Below are 20,098 nucleotides of genomic sequence, written 5' to 3' on the forward strand. Positions count from 1 at the left end.
AAAATGCACTTTTCGGTGTTCAGGGTCTGGAAAGCCCTAGTCTGGCCTCTTTAAAAGCTTTTCCACACAAAGTGGGTGAGACTTGGGTCTGCGTTTCCAGACACCCTGCCCTTCCCACAGTGCAATCCTGTTGTTTGTACATCAAATTCTGCTCTGTAACAGATAAACTTACGTATTTTTTTCTGCTGAGTTTCAATTATTTATAATATCAATTTTAGACAAAAAAAGTTTTGAAAATATCCCCAGATGTTAGCAATGGTTAAATTCTGGGTGGGTGGAAGGTGGTTGTTATTTCAATAGTTTTAAAACCTCCTTATCCCCACTAAAAGAAGCATAAGGAGGAGGGTGGCTTTTGAGTCAGAAAGGTGTTTCCTGCTTGCCCTGCCCGGCCCACCAGCTGAGTGTCCCCCCTAGGTGGCTTCTGTCAATGAGTCATCACCACCTTGCTCCTGGGCTTGTGATGAGGATAAAATAAGAGAAAATGAAGAAGGTGCTGGGCTTACAGAAGGTGCTCTGTGTTCATTCATCCTTCCCCTGTTAGGTAGAGCTGTGTTACACTGGCGGGTACTTCTCTACGCAAACACGGCCCAGGTAACCCGAACGCTGAATATCTGGGTGCCTTCAAGGAGCTGGCCCTTCCTTGCCTCGTGCTGGGGTTTGAACTCATGCAGGACTTAAAGCCTCTGTTGATGGTATTCAGAAGGTGGAAACCTAACCTGACCGGGGTGTTTAGAGGCAGAGCCTTTGGAAAGTCATAAGATGAGGTCATGAGGGTAGAGCCCCCATGACTGATTGCTGGTGGCTTTACAAAGAAAGGGACAGAGACAGACCACAGACCCAGAGATATACACACACATTCCCATGGACCCTGAAGTCTATCTCAACTATTTCATTACAGTAATGAAACACTGACTAATACACCTATGGGCTAAATTTACTCAGTTTGATGAACGAGGGAAACAAAAATCTGGCGTGTAACCTTAGACGTGAGTAGATCTCATTAGGAAGCTAGCATGGAGTGATGATATCAACTCGTGGTCAGAAGGTACCCACTGTTGGGCCTTAGACATCAAGAGTGGGTGTGGAGAGCACCTGGAAGTCTCGCTGAGCAGTAGGAACTCCTCGTGGGAGGGATAAACTTGGGATTTTAATTTTTTTCTAAATCACAACCTTCAGTCTTTTTTGGTTGGGCTCGTTCCCAATATTTAATGACATCCAAAGATTCTACTCTCTTATCCTTTGTGATGTTCTTCCCTCTCCCCAGTTGAAACAAGGCCTGGAGAAGGGGGCAGTTTGGAGTTCTGTCTCTCCATTTCTCTGTCCCCTACTCAAATAAGCCGAACACTCAGTAGATCCATTATGCAGTCGCTGTGTAGCTAGGAAATGAAGGACATGCAGAGACAGTGACATCTTTGTGTGTCGCTCCTGGTTGGCACTTGCCAGGCTGGAATAAAGTTTGGGGTGCTGCCTTCCAAGGTAGCAGGGGTGGCCTCCGAGGCCCTTTCTGCCTGTCCTCTCTCCTGATCGCCGGTCGTGGTGGGGTGTCCTTTGGGGTTACCACAGCTTGTTAGATTCTTTTTCATAAGCCCCCGAGAGGGGACATAGTCCCCATGCTCAGTATTTGCTGCCCGATTCTTCCTTTTTGGAACGGTAGCAAACATCTCATTCCAGCTATGACACCCATGCGTGTCGGGGCCATGCGCCATCTCAGTGGGGAGGGACATGGGATTTCTAGGCAATGGTTTCCCTTCCAGGGAGTGTTTAGACTTCACTTAGCAGCAAAATACAACCCGGAGTAGAGGGTTTTCTGCTTTTATAAGGCACTGTGTAGCTTTGTGGCTGTTGGGTCTAGAAAAGGGACTTCCCTGTGTGCACCACTCTGAGACTCGCTCTTCTCGCTCCCTCGAAAACATTTGCAGCTCTTTCAAGGGCTAAGGAGGCCGCCCAGGGTGCTCCTGACCCACGCGAGTTCTCAGCTCTTAGGATAAGTGCGGACACCACGAACTCTCCACGGAGAATCTGAGGGCTTCATGCTTGAAAATCAGGTGCTCTACCGCTTGAGCCGCACCTCCGGTCCATTTCCCTCTGGTTATTTTGGAGATGGAGTCTCATAAACTATTTGCCTCCTGATCTCTGCCTCCCAAATTGCTAGGATTCCAGGCATGAGCCACCGGCACCCAGCTTGAAAAGCCCTTCTTATAATTGAACTCAAGAGTGAATTAAGTCTTGGTAAACCCCAGGATCTGATAAGTGCTGTTACCTTGAGTCACTTTTTGATCATGGCATCCTTTTCTGGGATTTTGCCCTGTGTGTCAAGTGTTATCTGCCCAGTCAATTCTGATTGCTGCACAATCAGAAGTAGCTGGCTGCTGACCAGATGAGGGAATTGGCATTAGAGGTCAGAGGCCAGTGACCCAGCAGGGGTGTCGGGTGGCAGGGGAAGTCTGAGGACGGTCCCCAGGCAGTTGATGCCCTAGGCATGGGTCAGGAAGACTTGGGGGGGAACCTCCTGACCTTGTGTAATCTCAGTGCAGGTGACGAGGCCCTTCTGAAAATCATTGGGGACCTGTTTCTGAAAGTGCCACAGCCCAGTAGGGGCACAATTGGTGCTGGATGAATGAGAATCTTGGATCCAGATCGTGCCTCAGATCCCTGTGGGGAGCAGTGAGCTGAAGCCCTGCGAATCAAACCCTCCATGGGGCTCACTACACCTGAGTCTTGGTGGCCTGGGCCATCACGTTGGTTCAAGTCTTACCTGTATTTGTGCTGTGTCCCCATCAATGTGGGGTAATGGTTTTGAGATCTGGCTTCGCGTTCACACAGACTTGGACTTGAGCCTGGTGGTGTGATCTTGGTTCAGTATGTCAATTGACTGAATTTTACCTTCACCTATAAAACTGGAATGTCTCTTAGCTCACAGAGTTGCTATTAGGACTGCATAAGGCTTTGCACATTTAAGTCGTCACCAAATGGTCGCTAGCTGTAGTATCACAAAGATCCCTTTATAGCTAGAAGGGAAGCAGGGGGCAGAACCACCCCTAAGGGGCACAGAGAAATGAATGTAGTAGGTAGGATATCTCTGGGGTCAAATGGTCTTGTTTAAATTTCAGGCTGTGTGACCTCGGCAGGCTGCTTAATCTCTGTGCCCCTGTATTTTCATTTGCAGAACCAAAGCAAAAATCGTGCTTTGGACTTAATAGGACAGTTGTGAAGACTAATTTATCACTTGAAAAAAACAAAACCAGCTGGGCTTTGGTGGCTGTTATCCTAGCTACTCAGGAGGCAGAGATCAGGAAGATCAAGGTTCAAAGCCAGCCTAGGCAAATAGTTTGCAAGATCCTATCTTGAGAAAACCCTTCACAAAAAAGGGCTGGTGGAGTAGCTCAAGGTGTAAGCCCTGAGTTCAAACCCCAGTACCGCAAACAAACAAACAAACAAAAACAACGAAAAAACCCAAAAGCCTTTAGCAGAGTTGTTGGCACAAAGCTGGCACTTAGGAAGTCTAATAGGTGTCGCTCCTGGCTGACTACTTCGAAAAGTTCAGGACACACCAGAGAGGCCATTGAAAACAGGGCTCTTCCTGAGGTAGAGGAACCCTTCACCGGATGTATTCAGTTGTAAAGTACTTAGTGGAGATTTCCTTCGGGCTTCCCAGGCTGAGACGATGGAAATACAAGGAGATGACCGTTAAACTTCCCCATAAGACAAGAAATGCAGTGCGATGGCTGCTTTTCTTCAAATATGGACATTGTCACTGACAAGCTGTGTGACCTTGGGCAAGTCACTTAACTTCCCTGTGCCTCAGGTAGACCAGGCACCTGTAAGTGGAATAATACTTACTGCCCTATATGGTTCTTAAGAAGATGAAAAGGCACCTTTTATTCTGAGCCTGAGGTTCTTCCCCTCCAGCCTCCCTTCTTTCACTTCTGTTTTCCCCTCCCTGTCCCTTCCTCCCCTCTCTCTTTCCTCCACTTTCTGTCAGTCACAATGGAAGCCACCGTGAGCACCTGTTGCTTCAGAACTTTCTCTCTGTCCGGTGGCTCAGGCTGGCTCATGGCTGGGAGGGTGACTGTGTTTTGGGTTGGTTGTTTGGGGGCTTGCAGGATTGTCTGTGGAGAACATTCTCCCACAATCTGTCAGCTCAGTAATGAGGGTCTGCTAATGAGGCCTCGACAGATGCTTTTTATTTACAAAAATGACGAATGTGTCACTTGGCTGTGCTCACGCATTTCAAAGACCAGTCGGCTCGTTACAGCCACCCACACTTGCTACACAGAGGCTCTTTTGGTCAGAGGACGTGTGCCATTTGGGTTTCCGTTCATCAAACCATTTGTGATATTCCTGCAAGAGGAAGAATCCATTAGAATTCTTGCTCCTTTACCTGTCCTCAAAATTACCTGCTTTGTAATGGGTCACTTTGGTAAAGTCCACCTTAGACACCCTTCGCTGCTGTTATAACTGTTGACATTATTTTCGGGATTTTATCTTCCTGTGTCCCTGAGGTGGGGATTGAGAACAGGCTGTGACCACAGGCCCAGGCCGGTAAATGGGGGAGGGAGTTTGAACTGGAGGCAGCTGCTCTGTCAGCAGGACCCTGCTGTCCCTCTCTGCTGCCATCTGGGCCCAGAGCAGGGCAGCCCCTGATTTCTCAAATGGAGAGGATTTGCATCTTTATGTGAAACCTTGAATCTTTAGATGTTGCTTTGAGATGCTGGCAACCAAGCCAACGGATTTCAGAGAGGGCGGCTTTCAGGCTTTGATTTGTACCAAATGTCTGGAACAGTCAGAGGAGATTTTGTGCTCGTTAAAACTAACAGACAAAACCAAAACAAAGCAAAAAGAAAAAAAAAAAGAGCAATAAACCTATAAGAATAAATGAGACCTGTTTCTTTGTTTTCTCTTTGCAGACTGGTACAGGGGATACCTCATCAAACATAAAATGTTGCAGGTGAGGTCACCTTGTGTTCATTGGGACAGTACAGGGCAGGGTGGGGTTGACTTTGATGGCCCTGCTGGCCCTCCCCTCCCCCATCTCCCTTTCTCCCCTCCCCCCTCCCTCCCCTCCCTCCTCTCCCTCTCCTCCCTCTGACCCCTTTGCCATACTCGCTCTGTCTGGGCTTGGGCCTCTTCCCCATTCTTCAAGGCTCCCTGGTGCGATGCCCTTCCAGCCTTCCCTGGCACACCACCACTCATGATCGCTCTTTCCTCCAGTCCCCGTGCAATGGGATCATTTTTATTTTCAGTCTGTTTCCTACTCCCTTCCTTTAGTGCTGCCTGGGGCACCCATTCATCCCCTTCCCATGTGACATACAAGGACGGGCCCAGGCTTCCTTCAAGGGGCCCTCTGGCACCTGGTTGGAGAGCTGACACCTGTTTTGTGGTGAGCGCAGAGGCTGGATGTCCATTTTTTGGTTGACTTTATGAAGAATGTCCAAGCCATTGCTTAATGTCTCTGTTATCCAAGCCGTGCTCACGGAGGAAGGACATAGTAGGAACATCTTCCCCTCTCCCCTGATGTGCTGAGCTGGAGGCCACCGGGTCCCTCTGCTCCCTCAAAGGACAGTGAGATGAATCCAGGAAGAAGAGGACTGGGTTTGGTCTAAGAGCGTGAGGAAGCAAGGGCCAGGCTCTCCTCCTGTCCAGTTGTTTCTGACAGGGAAGGGACGCTGCTTTCCAGAACTGGTCCAGAACGGGGACACCAGCTCCAGGTCTCACTCAGTCCAGGGCTCTTGCCCACCTGATGGGGTGAGCGCCCTCCCTGGGGCTGGAGCCTTCTTTGGGATGTAGAAGCACTGGACCCAAAGAAACGGGTGCTGGCTTTGGGATCCGTGCCAGCCCCACCTGACCCTGGGGTTTTCCTCGAAACTTTGATGGTTGGAAAAGCCAGGTAGTGGCTCTTGGGGAAAAATATGACAGCCCAGGGTCATTGATCTCTGTAGAGGTCTGTGTTTTTATTTTGTTTTGTTTTGTTTCCAACAGGGAATTTTCCCTACGTCTTTCATCCACATCAAGGAAGTGACAGTTGAGAAAAGAAGGTATTTGCGTTCTCTGCTGGCAGGCCCTGCTCTGCTCACGGATGCCTTTGTCCTGTAGACTTTGGCAGGTGTGCTGGGTGCTCAGCTCAGCTGGCTTCTTCCCGCTGTCCATGGGGGACCTGATCCCAAGGAATCTGGGTTTGGATTTGGTTCTGAGGCGGCTGATTGTTGCTGAGAGGGGCTGCTTAGTGTGGAGAAACCGGCTGCTCCCCCACAGCTGCCTTTGGCTCTCACTAACGTCCACGAGCCCTGGGTAGACAGTGAGCACTGTGCCCAGTGAAGGGGCCTTCGAGTCCCAGAATACAGTCGCTCTGACTGCGGGGCAGTGGAGTGTAATGCCAGCAAGATCCCCTCCCCGCAGCAGCCGCCACTCTGCAGATTCCCAGCGTTTTATCTCGGCCGCGCCTGGATCTCAATGTCAGGCCATTTTCTCTCCCACCCTCACCAGAAACATAGAGACCATCATTCCTGCGGAAATCCCACTAGCTCAAGAAGTGACAACGACGCTGTGGGAATGGGGGAGCATCTGGAAGCAGCTCTATGTGGTGAGACTCGAACCCGCTCCCTGGGAAGGAAACACTGGGCAGCTTTCAGGCTGACTCAAGTTCAGCATGGAGCCTTGAGTAGGGCAGGCCAAGGTGACTTTGTGACATAGCATGGTACACACTACTGTGAATGAGGACATGGAAGCCCAGAGAGGTTAAGTGCCTTTCCCAAAGCCACACAGCTAGCTAGAGACAGAGCCGTGGTAAAGTGCAAAAGTTGTTGAATTTGGGTGTGCATGGACTCTCCTTGATACCTGTTTAAAAAGTAGGGTTTCTTCTGATGGAAAGTAGTAACCTGCCTTTTTAATAAACCTGGGATTTGATTGGCTGCTCTGCTCAGAGCACCTGGAGATACACTGTTCTCGTGTATCAGTGAAACTATGTCTGTCATCCTCAGACGGCAGGGCAGGTGGGTGTCTATCTGGGTTCTCTCCCTCTTCTTTTAAAGCCACTCGAACCCAACTCTGGGGACCCTACTGTTTTTATCTAATCCTCACCACTTCTCACGGGCTCACCTCTAAAAGCCATCCTTGGATGAAGTCTCCGTTCTCTCAGGACTTCACGATGGGGATGAAGTTTTAGCACAGCAAGCCTGGGGGCAACAGCCATTCCCGGACCACAGCAAGGACAAGCAGCATCCTTTTGGTTATCTCCCTTTAAAACACCAGGCCACGTGGACACACAGCTTGACATTTCCCTTGCGATGCATTAGTACAGGAAGTCACCGCAGCATTTACTCTGCTGGAGAGGATTTTTTTCTTTTACTGGGAGTTTGGGCCTTGTGCTCCAGGGCAGACGCTTTCCCACTGAGCCCTGCATCCACCCCTGCTGCTTGTTGGTATTTTCTTTTTCAGGTAGACTCTCCCTAATTTTGCCCTTGTAACCTTGAACTCGTGATCCTCCTGTCTCTGTCTCCTGTTTGCTGGGATTACAGGCGTGTGCCACCACACCCAGCTAGAAATTCTTAAATAGCTATCATCTCAGAATCAACTCCATGATTTTTGCCATATCTGCACACCACCCGTGCAATATTTATTTAGTGCCTAAATTGGAACCCCCTTTAGCAAGCTTGGATAATTTACATAACGAGGTAGTCATTCCAGCAACAAATCAGATTCCCCAATACCAACAGAAGGCCTCATAATTCAATTCAACCAGACAGCGACCATCCAGTGTTCGTGTCAAATGCCACAAGTTTGCCCTGGCTTCAGCCACGAGGCCATGGCCCCCAGGTTGCCCTCATTGCGGGGATTCCCACCGCCTCTGCCCACCTGGCGCCCCTCCCGTCCTGGGTCCTGTCATTCCAGCCTCTCACAGGTCTCAGGAGGGGACCGTACTCAGGATGACACTTTTGTTATAAAGGATAGCCAGGTGGAAGAGACATGAAGAGCGTCCTTGTTTTCTCTAGGCAACTTCCAGCACATGGGCGTCCACCACTGGGGAAGCTCCTGGGACCTTACTGTGAATCTAAGTTGTGTCACATAGGCACAGTGGCCATGGGTGACTGGAGTCAAACTCCAGCCACCCTCCTCCAGCTTGGGGTGTGACAGGGGAAGGAGAGGGGCTGAAGGTCCCAGCCCTCTGGTTAATTCTGTATTCGTTCTTAAGCCCCATCCTGCAGCTGTTTAGGGGTCCACCAAACGTTGCCTCATTGCCTAAAGTCAGGTGTGTTGAAAGCTTGAGCCCAGAGTCTCTTGCTGTTAAAAAATAAAATAAAATAATAAGCAGTGTGCAAGAGGTGCCAAAGACATAACCAGGAAACTGACTTTGTCCCTTCAGCAGAGGAGGGGAGGAGAGAGGCGAATCACCAGCTGGGTCCTGGTTACTTGACTTGGTGTCTTTGTTTCGCCCCAAGCTGTCCTGCACCCCACATGTCGCACACAAGCCATGCTTGAGAGACATCCTTTTCACCAGGAAAGTGGCCCTGGGCTCCCAGCCTTACAGGGCCCGAGCTCCTTAAAGGACCTCCATTAGCGCAGGTGTTCAGGGCATTCCCGCCCAGCAAGCACCCCCTTGGCTAAAAGTCAGAAAGTCGCCAAGAAGTGACGGGGATTTCCGCTTCCTGCTTTTGGGAAACTCCTGTGATGGATGGGGAGAAGAAATATGCCAGCAACTAAGACCAACACCCCATTTCTTCATGTTGGGCCCCCACCCCCAGTGTCCTTGCCTGATCTTGGCTCAGTGCCAAATACCCTCTCACAAGTGACCGCCATCGTTCCTGCATCCTAGGCCAGCAAGAAGGAGCGCTTCCTCCAGGTGCAGTCCATGATGTACGACCTGATGGAGTGGAGGTCCCAGCTGCTCTCGGGGACCCTGCCCAAGGACGAGCTGAAGGAGCTGAAGCAGAAAGTCACGTCCAAGATTGACTACGGCAACAAGTAAGGGCTGCGGCCTCTGCAAAGCCGCCTTCTTTCTTCCCCCTCAGGAGGCCTGGCTTCATTTAAAAATGGGGGTTTGGGGTTTTTTTTTTTTGCCACTTTCTATTGCAGAAGGCCTGGCCAGCACCCTGTGTGTGAGCTTCTGTTGCCACCCGCTGGGGCCCGGGGACACGCAAGCTGGCCCAAGGTTTGCTTACACAGTCAGTGCTCTTTACCAGGCAGACCCAGAGATGAGGACACTCATTTACCTGCTTCCCGGGGACTGGGGTGCTCAGTGACACTGGCTCTTTCAGATTAGTTGTCACTTTATCCCTGCCTTGACAAAACGCTCCTTTTCATCCCTGTGTGAGACTTACCGCCCTACCTCCATCTTAACTTATCCCAGGTACAGAAGAGGTCCCCAGGAAGAGGCCGGGGACAGGAGTCAGCTGGGACTTGAATGTGTGAAGATGGGGAGAAAATGAACCATTTTTAAGATGGAGCAAGGCACTGAGCAGAGCAGGAGTAACGAAAGCGCTCCACCCCTTGTGTTACTCGCAGGCCCGGGCCAAGTCTCTCGTGCCCTTCCCTGTGCCATTTAGTCCTCAAACCTCTCCGTGGGCTCGCAGGGCTGTTAGCTCCCTTTTTCAGATGAAGAAACAGACTTTTTTTCTTTTTGGCAGCACTGGGGTTTGAACTCAGGGCCTCATGCTTGCTAGGCAGGCGCTCTACCCCTTAAGCCACTCCACCAGCCCTTTTTGCTTTTGTTATTTTTCTGTAGGGTCTTGCTTTTCTGCCTAGGTCAGCCTGCACTGTGATCTTCCTATTCATGCTTCCTGTGTAGCCGGGATGACAGGTGTGTGCCACCATGCTCAGCATTTATTGGTTGGGATGGGTTCCTCCCAACTTTCCATCCCGGCTGGCCTGGACACATGCTCCGTCCATCCCTGTGTCCTGAGTGGCTGGGATTGCAGGTGTGAACCACCATGCCCAGCTAGAAGCTGAGATTCTTAAAGAGGTTAAGTAATTTGTCCAGACACACACAGCTAGAAAATGGCAGAACCTGAATCTGTGCCCCAGCAGCGTGGCTCAGTGTCCCTGGAACACACCACTCTGGAATTGGCCAGGGTTGGAGAGCTGGACCGGCCTCGGCTCCCTCTCTGTGTTCCCAATGCCCCAAACACCGACTCATGTGCTTTTTATTTCAATGACAAACAAGGACAGAGCACTTATGGGTGGATTGATTTCCTACTAGGTGTTGGGGCTACAGAAATCAAAGTCCCCATTGACTAAGGGTCATGGTCCTCTCAGGAGTAAGCTGTAAGAAAATGGTGGACGTGGGGGCTGGTGGAATGACTCAAGGGGTAATTGTGCCTGCCTAGCAATCATGAGACCCTGAGTTCAAACCCCAGCATCGCCAAAAAAGAAAGAAAGAAAGAAAGAAAATAGTGGATGTGTGTGGTGATAAATTTGCTGAGTTCTAAGCAAGACTTGGAGATGGAAGTCAAGGGAGGTTTCCTGGAGGAGGTGACCTTGAGTTGAAATCTGAAGAATTAAAAGGTGTGTGTGTATTGGTGGGCAGGTGGTCTCCGTGGAAGATCGCTGAAGTGGGCTGGGGCGGGTGGGCCAGGGCACTGGGGAGTAGGAAGACTCACACAGGAGAGTAACAGCTCACAGCAACTTCCCATCCCCGTAGTGCCACCCACTGCTGGTCGCTCGGGTGGCGTCTGGCCAGCGTGTCCCAATCTGCTTACACAGCACGTCACCCTGGAGTGACAGGAAGGGTTTGCATGCTGCCAACTTCCGCTGAGCACAGGTGCCAGTGGGAAATGTGTGAATGAGGTTGCTTTGCTGCTCACAGAGTGGCCTCTGTGACCTTCAGATGTTGTTTCCTCAGTGGGGTTTCTGGGAGGAAGGACCAGGGGCAGAGAGGTGACCATCGCTCTCGGTGAGCACCAGGAAGAGCAATGGTCACCTTCCTGGACCTTTTCTGCTGTCCTGGGTGCCTCCAAGACGGTGGCTAAGTCACCTGTGTGGCCCTGTGCACACAGTGGGCACTCACTGGGGATAACTGGGTGAGTGACCAGCGTGGTGACGGAGGCAGAGGAGGAGGAGGTCCACGCTGAGCTGGGCCTCCTCTGCCCCAGGCACCCAGCCAGCCCTGCGCTTTCAGTTTCACTCAGTTTCCTTGGGGACGTGAGAGCGCCTGGGGCCTCTTTCTTCTCAGGAGCCGAGAGAGCACTGGGCATCGCCCACTGTCCTGGCGTCCTGGGGCCACAGCTCTGATGTGGGATGGGCGGCTTCCCGAAAGCCAGGAGACCAGAGCCGGGCACAGCTTCAGGGCAGCTGAGGACCAGAGGCATGGCCCAGCTCAGTCGCGGAGGGGCGGTCAGAGTCGGCCTGCTTCCTCCCTCATTCACACCATTCCTTCACTGGGACATCAGACTTCCTTGCATAGCCGATGTGGCCCAGGGGGACAGACATCCACAGAGCAGAGCCTGCATTGGGAATGGCAGCAACGCCTCAGAAAGCCGAACAAGGACAGCGATGCTAACTGACTGACTGTTCTCTCTCTGTATGCCGGGCACTGTGTTAAGCACTTTCCACGTTTTAACTTGGTTCATCACTACAGTGGTTTTACGAGGTAGGGTTACTCATGGAGTGGTAGGTGTTCTGGCCCAAGAGGCAGTGAAGTTGAGCCAGGAAACACAGCTACAGAGTTCAAGTGCTCAACACTGCCTCCCCCTGCTCCCAGAGAGCCTGCGGCTGCGAAGGGGGGCGAGAGGCCCAGGCACTTGCAATAGGAAGGGGCGCTCGAGACGGAGGAGCACGGCAAGAAGGTCTGAGGAGGCTGGGTGGGGTGACAACTGCCCGACCCCAACAAGGAGAGAGAGAGAGAAAGAGAGAGAGAGAGAGAGGGGCAACTGCCCTGACTCTAATAAGAAGAGCAGTGGAGTTACTAGATGAAGTGATGAAGAGAAACAGAGAGAGAGAGAGAGAGAGAGAGCGCGCAAGAGGAGAAGGGAGACGAAGTGAACTTGGCTGAGGAGGGCAGACAGTCTGCAGAGGAGCCCTGAATGTCAAGTGAGGAGCTTGGGACTTGTTCAGGGTGCAGTAAGGAGCCATGGCAGGAGCTGTTTCTGTTTTCTTCCCTTTTTCTTTTTAAGATGCTTACAGTGGGGCCTCTTCCCCGCCCCCACCTAGGGTTTGCATTGCCACTTTCTGAAGGGAGACCAGGTGAGACGGGCCCCTCCCAGCAACGTGGGTGCTGGTCCCCTTGGACAGGGCTGGCCCCGCCATGACCGTGACCGTGACCGTTAGATCTGCCCAGGTCGGAGGGAGACTGGGATGGACCAGCCCGGCTGCCCAGGCTGCAGGAGCCCCTGGCCGGCAGGGCCTGGGAAGGTTTATACATGGTGAGGGCCGAACCCGCCTTGGTAACTTCTGAAGAGAAAGCTAGAGCTTGGCCTTCGGTTGTGCGTGGGTCCCACGACATCTTCTCCAAGGTCACTGAGTCTCCGCCCAGCAGAAGCTCGATGCATCTATTCCCTGTAGTGTCGCCCAGGAGGCCACACGACGTTCTGAGTCTTGTCGAGCTGGGCATTAATTTCCTAACGAGCACGGTCACACAGGTGATCCTCGCTCCTTCCATCTGCATCTGGACAGGATGACAGATGTGTCTCTCAAATGAGAGACAAGCATGCAGTCTTCTTCATGTGTCCTTGCTGCCTTCCCTGGGCCGTGGTCACAGTGCTGCCCAGTGGGACCACTGTGGCCTTCTCAGAACTTCTGTCGCCCCTACGCTGCTGCCGCTGTGAACGACTGTGGCCCTGCAGCCAGCACCGAGTGCAAAGGCAGCTGCAGTTACGGCCTTTGCAGCCCGCCCTCCCCAACCCCAACCCCAACACTGCTCCGAAGTGCGGAGAAGTATGTGCTACAGTTTGTTTTCCTTCCAGTGCTGGGGTTCGAACTCAACCCATTGCTTTGCTAGGCAGGAGCTCTGCTCCTTGAGTCCCACCCCCAGCTCTTTTTGCTTTCATCATTTTTCAGATAGGGTCTCACATTTTATCTTGGATTGTGATCCCCTAACTTATGGCCTCCTGGTAGCTGTGATCACAGGTGTGCACCACCACACCCCATGTATACGTGGAGATGGGGTCTCATTAACGTTTTGCCCAGGCTGGTCTCTAACAGCAGTCCTCCTGCTCTCTGCCTCCAGATCATGGCTGCAGAGGCTAAGAATGCAGACAAAGGCACTGTATTAGTTTTGACTTAGCCACGTGATCTTGAACAAATCACCCGCCCACATCCTCGGTGTTGTCTTCATCTGGAAAATGGGAGTAGTTCTAGTGCCTCCTCCTCAGGAAGCCTGTGTGTGTTCCAGCTTCTCCACAGCGCTGAGGGTGCTGCCATGTCACCGATGCCCGGAAGGACGACAGCTGCCACTGACACAGATCAATACCAATCAGGAAAAGTTTGTGGCCTGGAAGTCAGGCAGCTGCAGGCAGCAATCAATATAACCAAGATTGCTTCCCCCAACAGCTATTTTCAGGGTTTTATTGAGTAATATGTGAACACTTCTATGTGCATGTGCTCGTGTGTGCTGGTGTGTGTGTATGTGCACGTGTGCGCGCGTGTGCTCGTGTGTGTGCACGTGTGTGTGCGTATACACGTGTGTGTGCGTGTGCTCGTGTGTGCGTGCTCGTGTGTGCGCGTGCTCGTGTGTGCGTGTGCTCGCGTGTTTGCGCGTGCTCGTGTGTGCGTGTGCTCGTGTGCGTGTGCTCGTGTGTGTGTGCTCGTGTGTGTGCATGTGCTTGTGTTGGGGCTCACAGCAAATAAATTGAGACACTGAACCTGCCTCCCTGGACCCCTGCCCGGCTCCAGCCCTGGACCCTTGTCTCTCCCCACCCGTGACCTCTGTTGGTGGTTTGGTCCTCTCGTACAGATCTTTCTTTGTTCATTATCACTCTTCCATGTACACGCAGGAAGTACAGCCTGGGGATCTTGCTTGTTTTTCACATAAAAGTGTGAGTGTGTGCATTTTCCACACTTGGATCTTTTTTTCACGGAGATGTATTATTAGACACATCAAAAACACTGATTTATTTATTTAGACAGGGTTTCCCTGCGAAGTCCAGGCTGGCTTTGAACTCCAGATCCTCCTGCCTCAGCCTCTTGGGTGTGTCCTGCTACGCCCGGTTATGTAGTATTTTAATCCCTGCTATGCGGGGTTCCGTTATAGATCACAGTTTATTTAGTCATTTCTCGCTCTCTCTGCTCTCAGCAGCAAAGCAATTTGCTTTTCAGTTCTGGGGCTCTAACCTGGGACAAGCCCCTGCCCTGTTTCTCTTCTGATAGACATTCGTCCGCTTTGCTAATAAAACGCACCCCCGGCTGCGTGGCAAATCCTCCTGCAAATGGGAGGGTTCTTGTGGTTTTCTACCGTGGAAGTACACATTCTTGAAAACTGAATGTGCACTGCCCTGGCCCGCTGTGCCCCGCTCCGTGTCCGGGGGCCTTGCAGAGACTTCCCGCGTGGGCAGGGCCCCGGAGCTCGGCCGCACATGCGGTCAGCGCCCTCCCGGCGTCAGCTCCCCCTGCACCTTTGCCTTCCAGGATCCTTGAGCTGGATCTGATCGTCAGAGACGAAGATGGTAACATCTTAGACCCCGACAGCACGAGTGTCATCAGCCTGTTCCACGCCCACGAGGAGGCCACAGGCAAAATCACAGAACGTATCAAGGAAGAGATGGTGAGCTGGGGCCACGGGGGCGGTGACTGGCACACCGTGAGGTCAAACAGGCCGAGCAGCCCGCTGGGCTTCGTTCAAAGGGCCACCTGGCCTGGGAGCTTTATTGTGTTTTTACTCGATCTGTAATTCATCCAGCAACCATCCCATAAGTGGTCCAATGCCAGGCAAATTCCTGCTCTCTTGCAGACTCTAGGTTCCAGAGAGAAGGGAAGGAAATAAATAAATGAAAAAGTTCATTCCAGCTGGTGATATGTTTCTCAAAGGCGATAAGCTGGGTTGAGCTGCCTTGGAAGGCCCGGCCAGGAAAGGTGTCTCTCAGGAGTGGAACCTGATGTCCAGGCAGGGGGAGCAGACGAGAAGGCCCTGAGGCAGGACAGCGCTGGCAGTGGACAGTGATTTGGAGTGGCAGCAAGCAAGACCCAGCTTGCTAACGTCCTGGGTTAAGATGTTAGTCCAAGTGTGCCGGCGAGCCAGCAAGATTTCAAGGAGGGGTTAAACGATCCGATTTATATGTAAAAAATCACTTTGGCTGCGGCGTGTTGTTTGAAAGCTGCTTATGTTTTAGGTTTACCAAGGCATTATTTGACATTAGTCAAATTAATTCATCTTTTTCAAAAAAGTTTTTAAATTATCATGCTGGGGGTACACTGTGACATGAACTCATCCCCTCCATTACTTCCTGTACCCCAGTCCTGGAATAGTTTCAACAGGTCTTATTTTTCATTAAAATTCATTCAAGCTGTATGACAAAGGGCTGGATGAACACCACCACGCTCAACATACAGATGGCTCCATCACTCCAGAAACTTCATCTTCCTTCCTCGTCTCTAAGGCCCTGGAAAGCCCTAGTTTGCATTCTTTTCTAGTTTAGCCTTTTCTAGAGTTTCATATGGATAGAATCATTCCGCGTTGGTGTTTTCTAGGTCATGTATTTTAGTTCTTTCTATTGTTCAATCAGTTGGCATTGACTGACTGTTGGTGGAGTGTATCATGGAGCACTGGTTGGGGTATTTGGGTGGTTTCCAGTTTGGGGCTGTCATAATGAATGCTGGAGGAACATTTGCAAACGAACAAATCTTTGTGTGATGGGTTTTCATTCCTTTTGGATACTGCTCAGCAGTCCGTAGCTGGGTCGTATAATAAGTGTCTTGTGGCTGTCTGAGACACTGATGTTCTATTTCCAATATGGCCGTACAATTTGGCATTCCCAGCAGTGATACATGAGCGTTCTAGTTTCCTGACATTCTTGTCAGTCTGTCTCACGCCAGCCATTCGTGTGGCTGTGGAGTGCTCTCTAGTTTGGGTTTTAATTTTAATTTCCCTGGTAACAGGGAATGGTGGCCATTTCCATTTGTATCCTCTTGGACTGTTCAAATATTTTACTCCTTTTAATTGGATTGTTTTTCTTTTTAGCCAATCGTAAGATTATTTGCACGTTCTACATACAGATTCTTTATGAGATAATATCCTTTGCAAATTTCTCCCAGTTGTGCCTTGCCATTTCATTTTTTAAAATGCATATCTCTTTTTGTTGCTCTTTTGCTTTGAGATAGGGTCTCACTACGTAGCCCAGACTGGCCTTGAACTCATGACCCCCCTGCCTCTGCCTCCCGAGTGCTGGGATTACAGGCAGGAGGAGATAAAAGCCATGATGGAGGTGGGTGTAAATCTCAGCTCTGCCATTTATTTAAAAAAAAGCTCACTCCTGAGAGCCTCATCTTCCCACCCAAATGACGTGGAGGGCTGACTGCCAGGTCTTGGAGCAGTGCTCTTAGCCGGACCGTGGTAAGAACAAAACGAAAACAGACAAACCATGCCCGATTTTTTTTTTTCCTGTGGTGTTGGGATCGAACCCAGGACCTTGTACACTCGGGGCATGCTCTCTACTGCTTGAGCTGTGCCTCCAGCCCTAAAATGTCTACCTCAATGCACAAAAGCTTACAGACGATGGTGTGCACTTAAGCAGTTTTTTCTCTCATAGCTTGTGCTTTTTATGACACCGACTTCACTAGGAATGCTGGGTCAGTGGTGGTGTCGCCCAGGATAGGACGACCAAGGTCACCAGAGGTAGAGTGACGTCACTGAGGTGGCAGAAACCCTCGGTGGTAGAGCGGGGTGGAGCTCTGGCTTACCCCAGAGTGGCCCCTAACACCCTGGGCTGTTACAGGGTGACAGAAGTGGCAAGGACCTGATTTGCATCATTCTCTTTCTTGCTTTGTCCTTCTCTCAGTCAAAGGACCAGCCGGATTACGGGATGTACTCGCGGATGTCCTCATCCCCTACCCACAGCCTCTACGTCTTTGTGAGAAACTTCGTGTGCAGAATTGGGGAAGACGCCGAGCTCTTCATGTCCCTCTACGACCCAAACAAGCAAACCGTCATAAGGTGGGTGTGAGCCGAGCCCCCTGGCTGCTCTGGATGTGGAACTGGATGCTTCCCATTATCACCCTGGAGCAGCGGCCACCCAAAGAGAAAGGAGCCTCCCTGAGGACAAGGAGGAGAGAACCTCCTTCTGAGGGCCAGGGAGTCAGGTGAAGCATTTCCTGCTCCTTCCCACAGTGGGTTTGGTTCTAGGGCTTTGTCAGTAGATTTTGATAACCAAAAAACAACCAGAAATGACAAGATAGAGACAAGTGACACTGAAGGAATAAAACACCTGGTTTTAAAATGGGAACTGAGAGACAAGTGGGAAAACTCCACTTGTCTCCATGTCATCTTAGGGTTGCCTCTGCTCCACTAGTTGCTAGTCTTGAGCAGGTTGCTAAACGTTCTCGTTTATTAATTTGTCTTGCCAGTACTTGAGTTTGAACTCAGGGCTTTGACTCTTTAAGCCACACCTCCAGCCCTTTTGGATCTGGTTATTATGGAGCTAGGGTCTTGCTTTTCACTCAGGCTGGCCTGGACCATGAGCCTCCTTTTTATCCTTCCCACTACAGCTGAGATGACAGGTGTACACCACCATGATCAGCTTTTTTCCCATTGAGATGGGGTCTCATGAGCTTTTTGTCTATACTGGCCTGGAACCACAATCTGATCTCAGTCTCCTGAGTAGCTGGAAACTTTACCTGCCCTGCTAGTTCCTGACAGTTGCATCCACAGCCCCTGTGGGAAAAATTCTGAAAACACTGTTGGGGCCTCCCTATCTCTCAGAGGGCACGAGGACTCATGGCTGCCTTGGTGAGGGTGCCTGGTCCACTGGCCCATCTCAGTGATGGACAGCCTGAGCAAGCTTTATGGAGGGAGGCAGTGGATCGGTGAGATGATGTCTCCATTCCTTGATGCACAGTCTGGATGATGTGCTCAATGGGGTCTGCTTGAGTGGTGCCTCTGAGAGCGCCGGAGACATAGGGCAGCCCTTGGGAGAGGAGGGGCAAGGAGGAGGGAGAGGAGAAGAGGCAGGAGGAGCTAGAGGAGGAGAAAGAGGAGAAGGAAAAGTGAGAGGAGGAAGAGGAGAAGGAGGAGGAGTAGGATGAGAAGGTAGAGGACCAGGAGATCAGATGGACCAATAAACGTAAAAAGAGTAGAAAACCAAGAAGGAAGAGAGGAAGACTGATTCAGAAAAGGGGTGGGGGATTTGGAAGTGTCAGGCTACATAGGTGTTTTGTGTCAGGAGACATATCTCCACTCCTGTGTGCTTGAGCCAGGGTTGACCTGCCCTGAACAAGTTCAGGCCTCCTAGGGCGTGGTCCAGATGGGGACTGTCTTTTCCATGCCAGGCTGAATCATGGCCAGGTCCCCAGTGGATTCCCAAAGAGATTTGGTTTGGGAATTTTCAGGCCAAACCTTGTTAGACAAAACCTGGGCACCAGGTCAGTGGCCAGCTTGTGCCGAACAGAGCCCAGTGAGGACATTGTGTAGCGAGCACCTGCCCTGCTTTCCCCCCCAACATCTCCCTCGGGAAAGGCATCATTAGATGCAGCCTCACCTGCTTTGGATTCTCTCACCAGGTCTTCCTGGGCAAAGATGGATGGGGGCTCAGCCCTCCAAGTTGCTTTTCTTATTTATGACTGTATTTCTCCTAGAAGAAAATTGCTTGTGCCTGCTGTCTGGATGTAGCGGGCTGGGTCACCACAGGCTTGCTACTTGTGATGGAAGCACTCCGCATTTCAATAAGAACAGAGGTCATTTTTAAAAGATTTTTTTGTTTGGATCGAGCCTTCCTAGTTGGTTCCACTAGCTGGTTGTGAATTCCACTAAAGTTTTTAGGGAGCACAAGGAAAAAAATGAATTTAATTTGATCAAGTTTTATTGGCTAATCCAGGCTGTGTTCATTTCTGCTCTTGGCTCCATCTCCTCCTTTTTTTTTTTGGCAGCACTGGGGTTTGAACTCAGACTCTCACACTTGCTAGGCAGGTGCTCTTACCACTTGAGCCACTCTGCCAGTCCTTTTCTGTGTTGGGTATTTTTAATATAGGGTCTCTCAAACTATTTGCCTGGGCTGAATTTGAACTGAGATCCTCTTGATCTCTGCCTCCTGAGTAGCTAGGATTTCAGGCCTGAGCCACCAGCGCCAGGCTCCAGCCCCTTCTTGAACCTTGTTTCTCCTGCTCTCATTCCCTTCACCCTGCTGATTCTGTCCTCATGACCTCTGGAGCTACCCTGGGTTTTGAGTGATATTTTGGTTTTGCCTGATTCAAAATAATGGGAATTTATTTGTTACCAAGAACTTGCTCCTGGGTGGTATGGAAAATGTAATGACTCAACTCAGCGAACTATACTACGTTTCTTTTAAATTAGGTAAGTGCTTGACTTTCCTGGGCTTCCTGGCATGGCTGCACTGATTAGGATTAGCCACATGGGGTGACTGTGCATCTGTCTCAGTAGGTACCTGAGCCATGGGACCTTTAGGACTTTCCCTTACTCTTAGGATCAGGTCAGAATCCTCAAATGGCCACAAGACTGACATGCTTAGGCCTCTCTGAAATTTTCTCTTGCCATTCAACCCTTGAATCTATTTCTTCAGTGCATCTAGGTTCTTGCTAACCCCTGGCTTTTGCACAGTGCTCAGCTTGCCTGAAACTTTTCCCTTTGCTCTCTCAACTTTAATCACACATCATTTCCTGAGTGAGACTTCCCTGACTACCCGCTCTACGCCAGGTCCTTCTGATACACATTCTCTCAACATACTGAATGTTTCCTTTAAAGCATGATTTCATAGAGTTATGTAGGTTTTCCAGGAGCATTTGAATCACTATTTGAGTGTATCTCACAATGGTGAAGACCTTATGTAGTCTGTACTTGACAGTGTAACACTACAGTCAGGGAAACAGTCTTACGTTCAAAGGATAACTTAAAATAGTTCAAATCTTTGCTCAATCTTGAAAGGAGAGTAGGGTAGAAGAGCAAATGTACATTAATGTGCACCTAAACATGTTAGAACCTTCCCTCTGCATCCCTGACCTTCTCAAT

General features: G+C 50.7%; 1 protein-coding gene across 3 annotated transcripts in view; it reads left to right on the plus strand.

The window, feature by feature from the left end:
- The window catches only part of Dock2 (dedicator of cytokinesis 2), a 378,635-nt gene that overhangs the window by 24,555 nt on the left and 333,982 nt on the right, over window positions 1-20,098 (plus strand). For all 3 annotated transcript variants that reach the window (XM_020164385.2, XM_074057759.1, XM_074057758.1), the window contains 6 exons: window positions 4,908-4,948; window positions 5,980-6,035; window positions 6,484-6,580; window positions 8,810-8,958; window positions 14,554-14,689; window positions 16,920-17,074. In XM_020164385.2, the coding sequence (XP_020019974.2) occupies window positions 4,908-4,948; window positions 5,980-6,035; window positions 6,484-6,580; window positions 8,810-8,958; window positions 14,554-14,689; window positions 16,920-17,074 (634 nt within the window). The remainder of the gene's footprint in view (window positions 1-4,907; window positions 4,949-5,979; window positions 6,036-6,483; window positions 6,581-8,809; window positions 8,959-14,553; window positions 14,690-16,919; window positions 17,075-20,098) is intronic.

This window comes from Castor canadensis, chromosome 16 (assembly GCF_047511655.1).
Source record: "Castor canadensis chromosome 16, mCasCan1.hap1v2, whole genome shotgun sequence".
Lineage (NCBI taxonomy): Eukaryota > Metazoa > Chordata > Mammalia > Rodentia > Castoridae > Castor > Castor canadensis.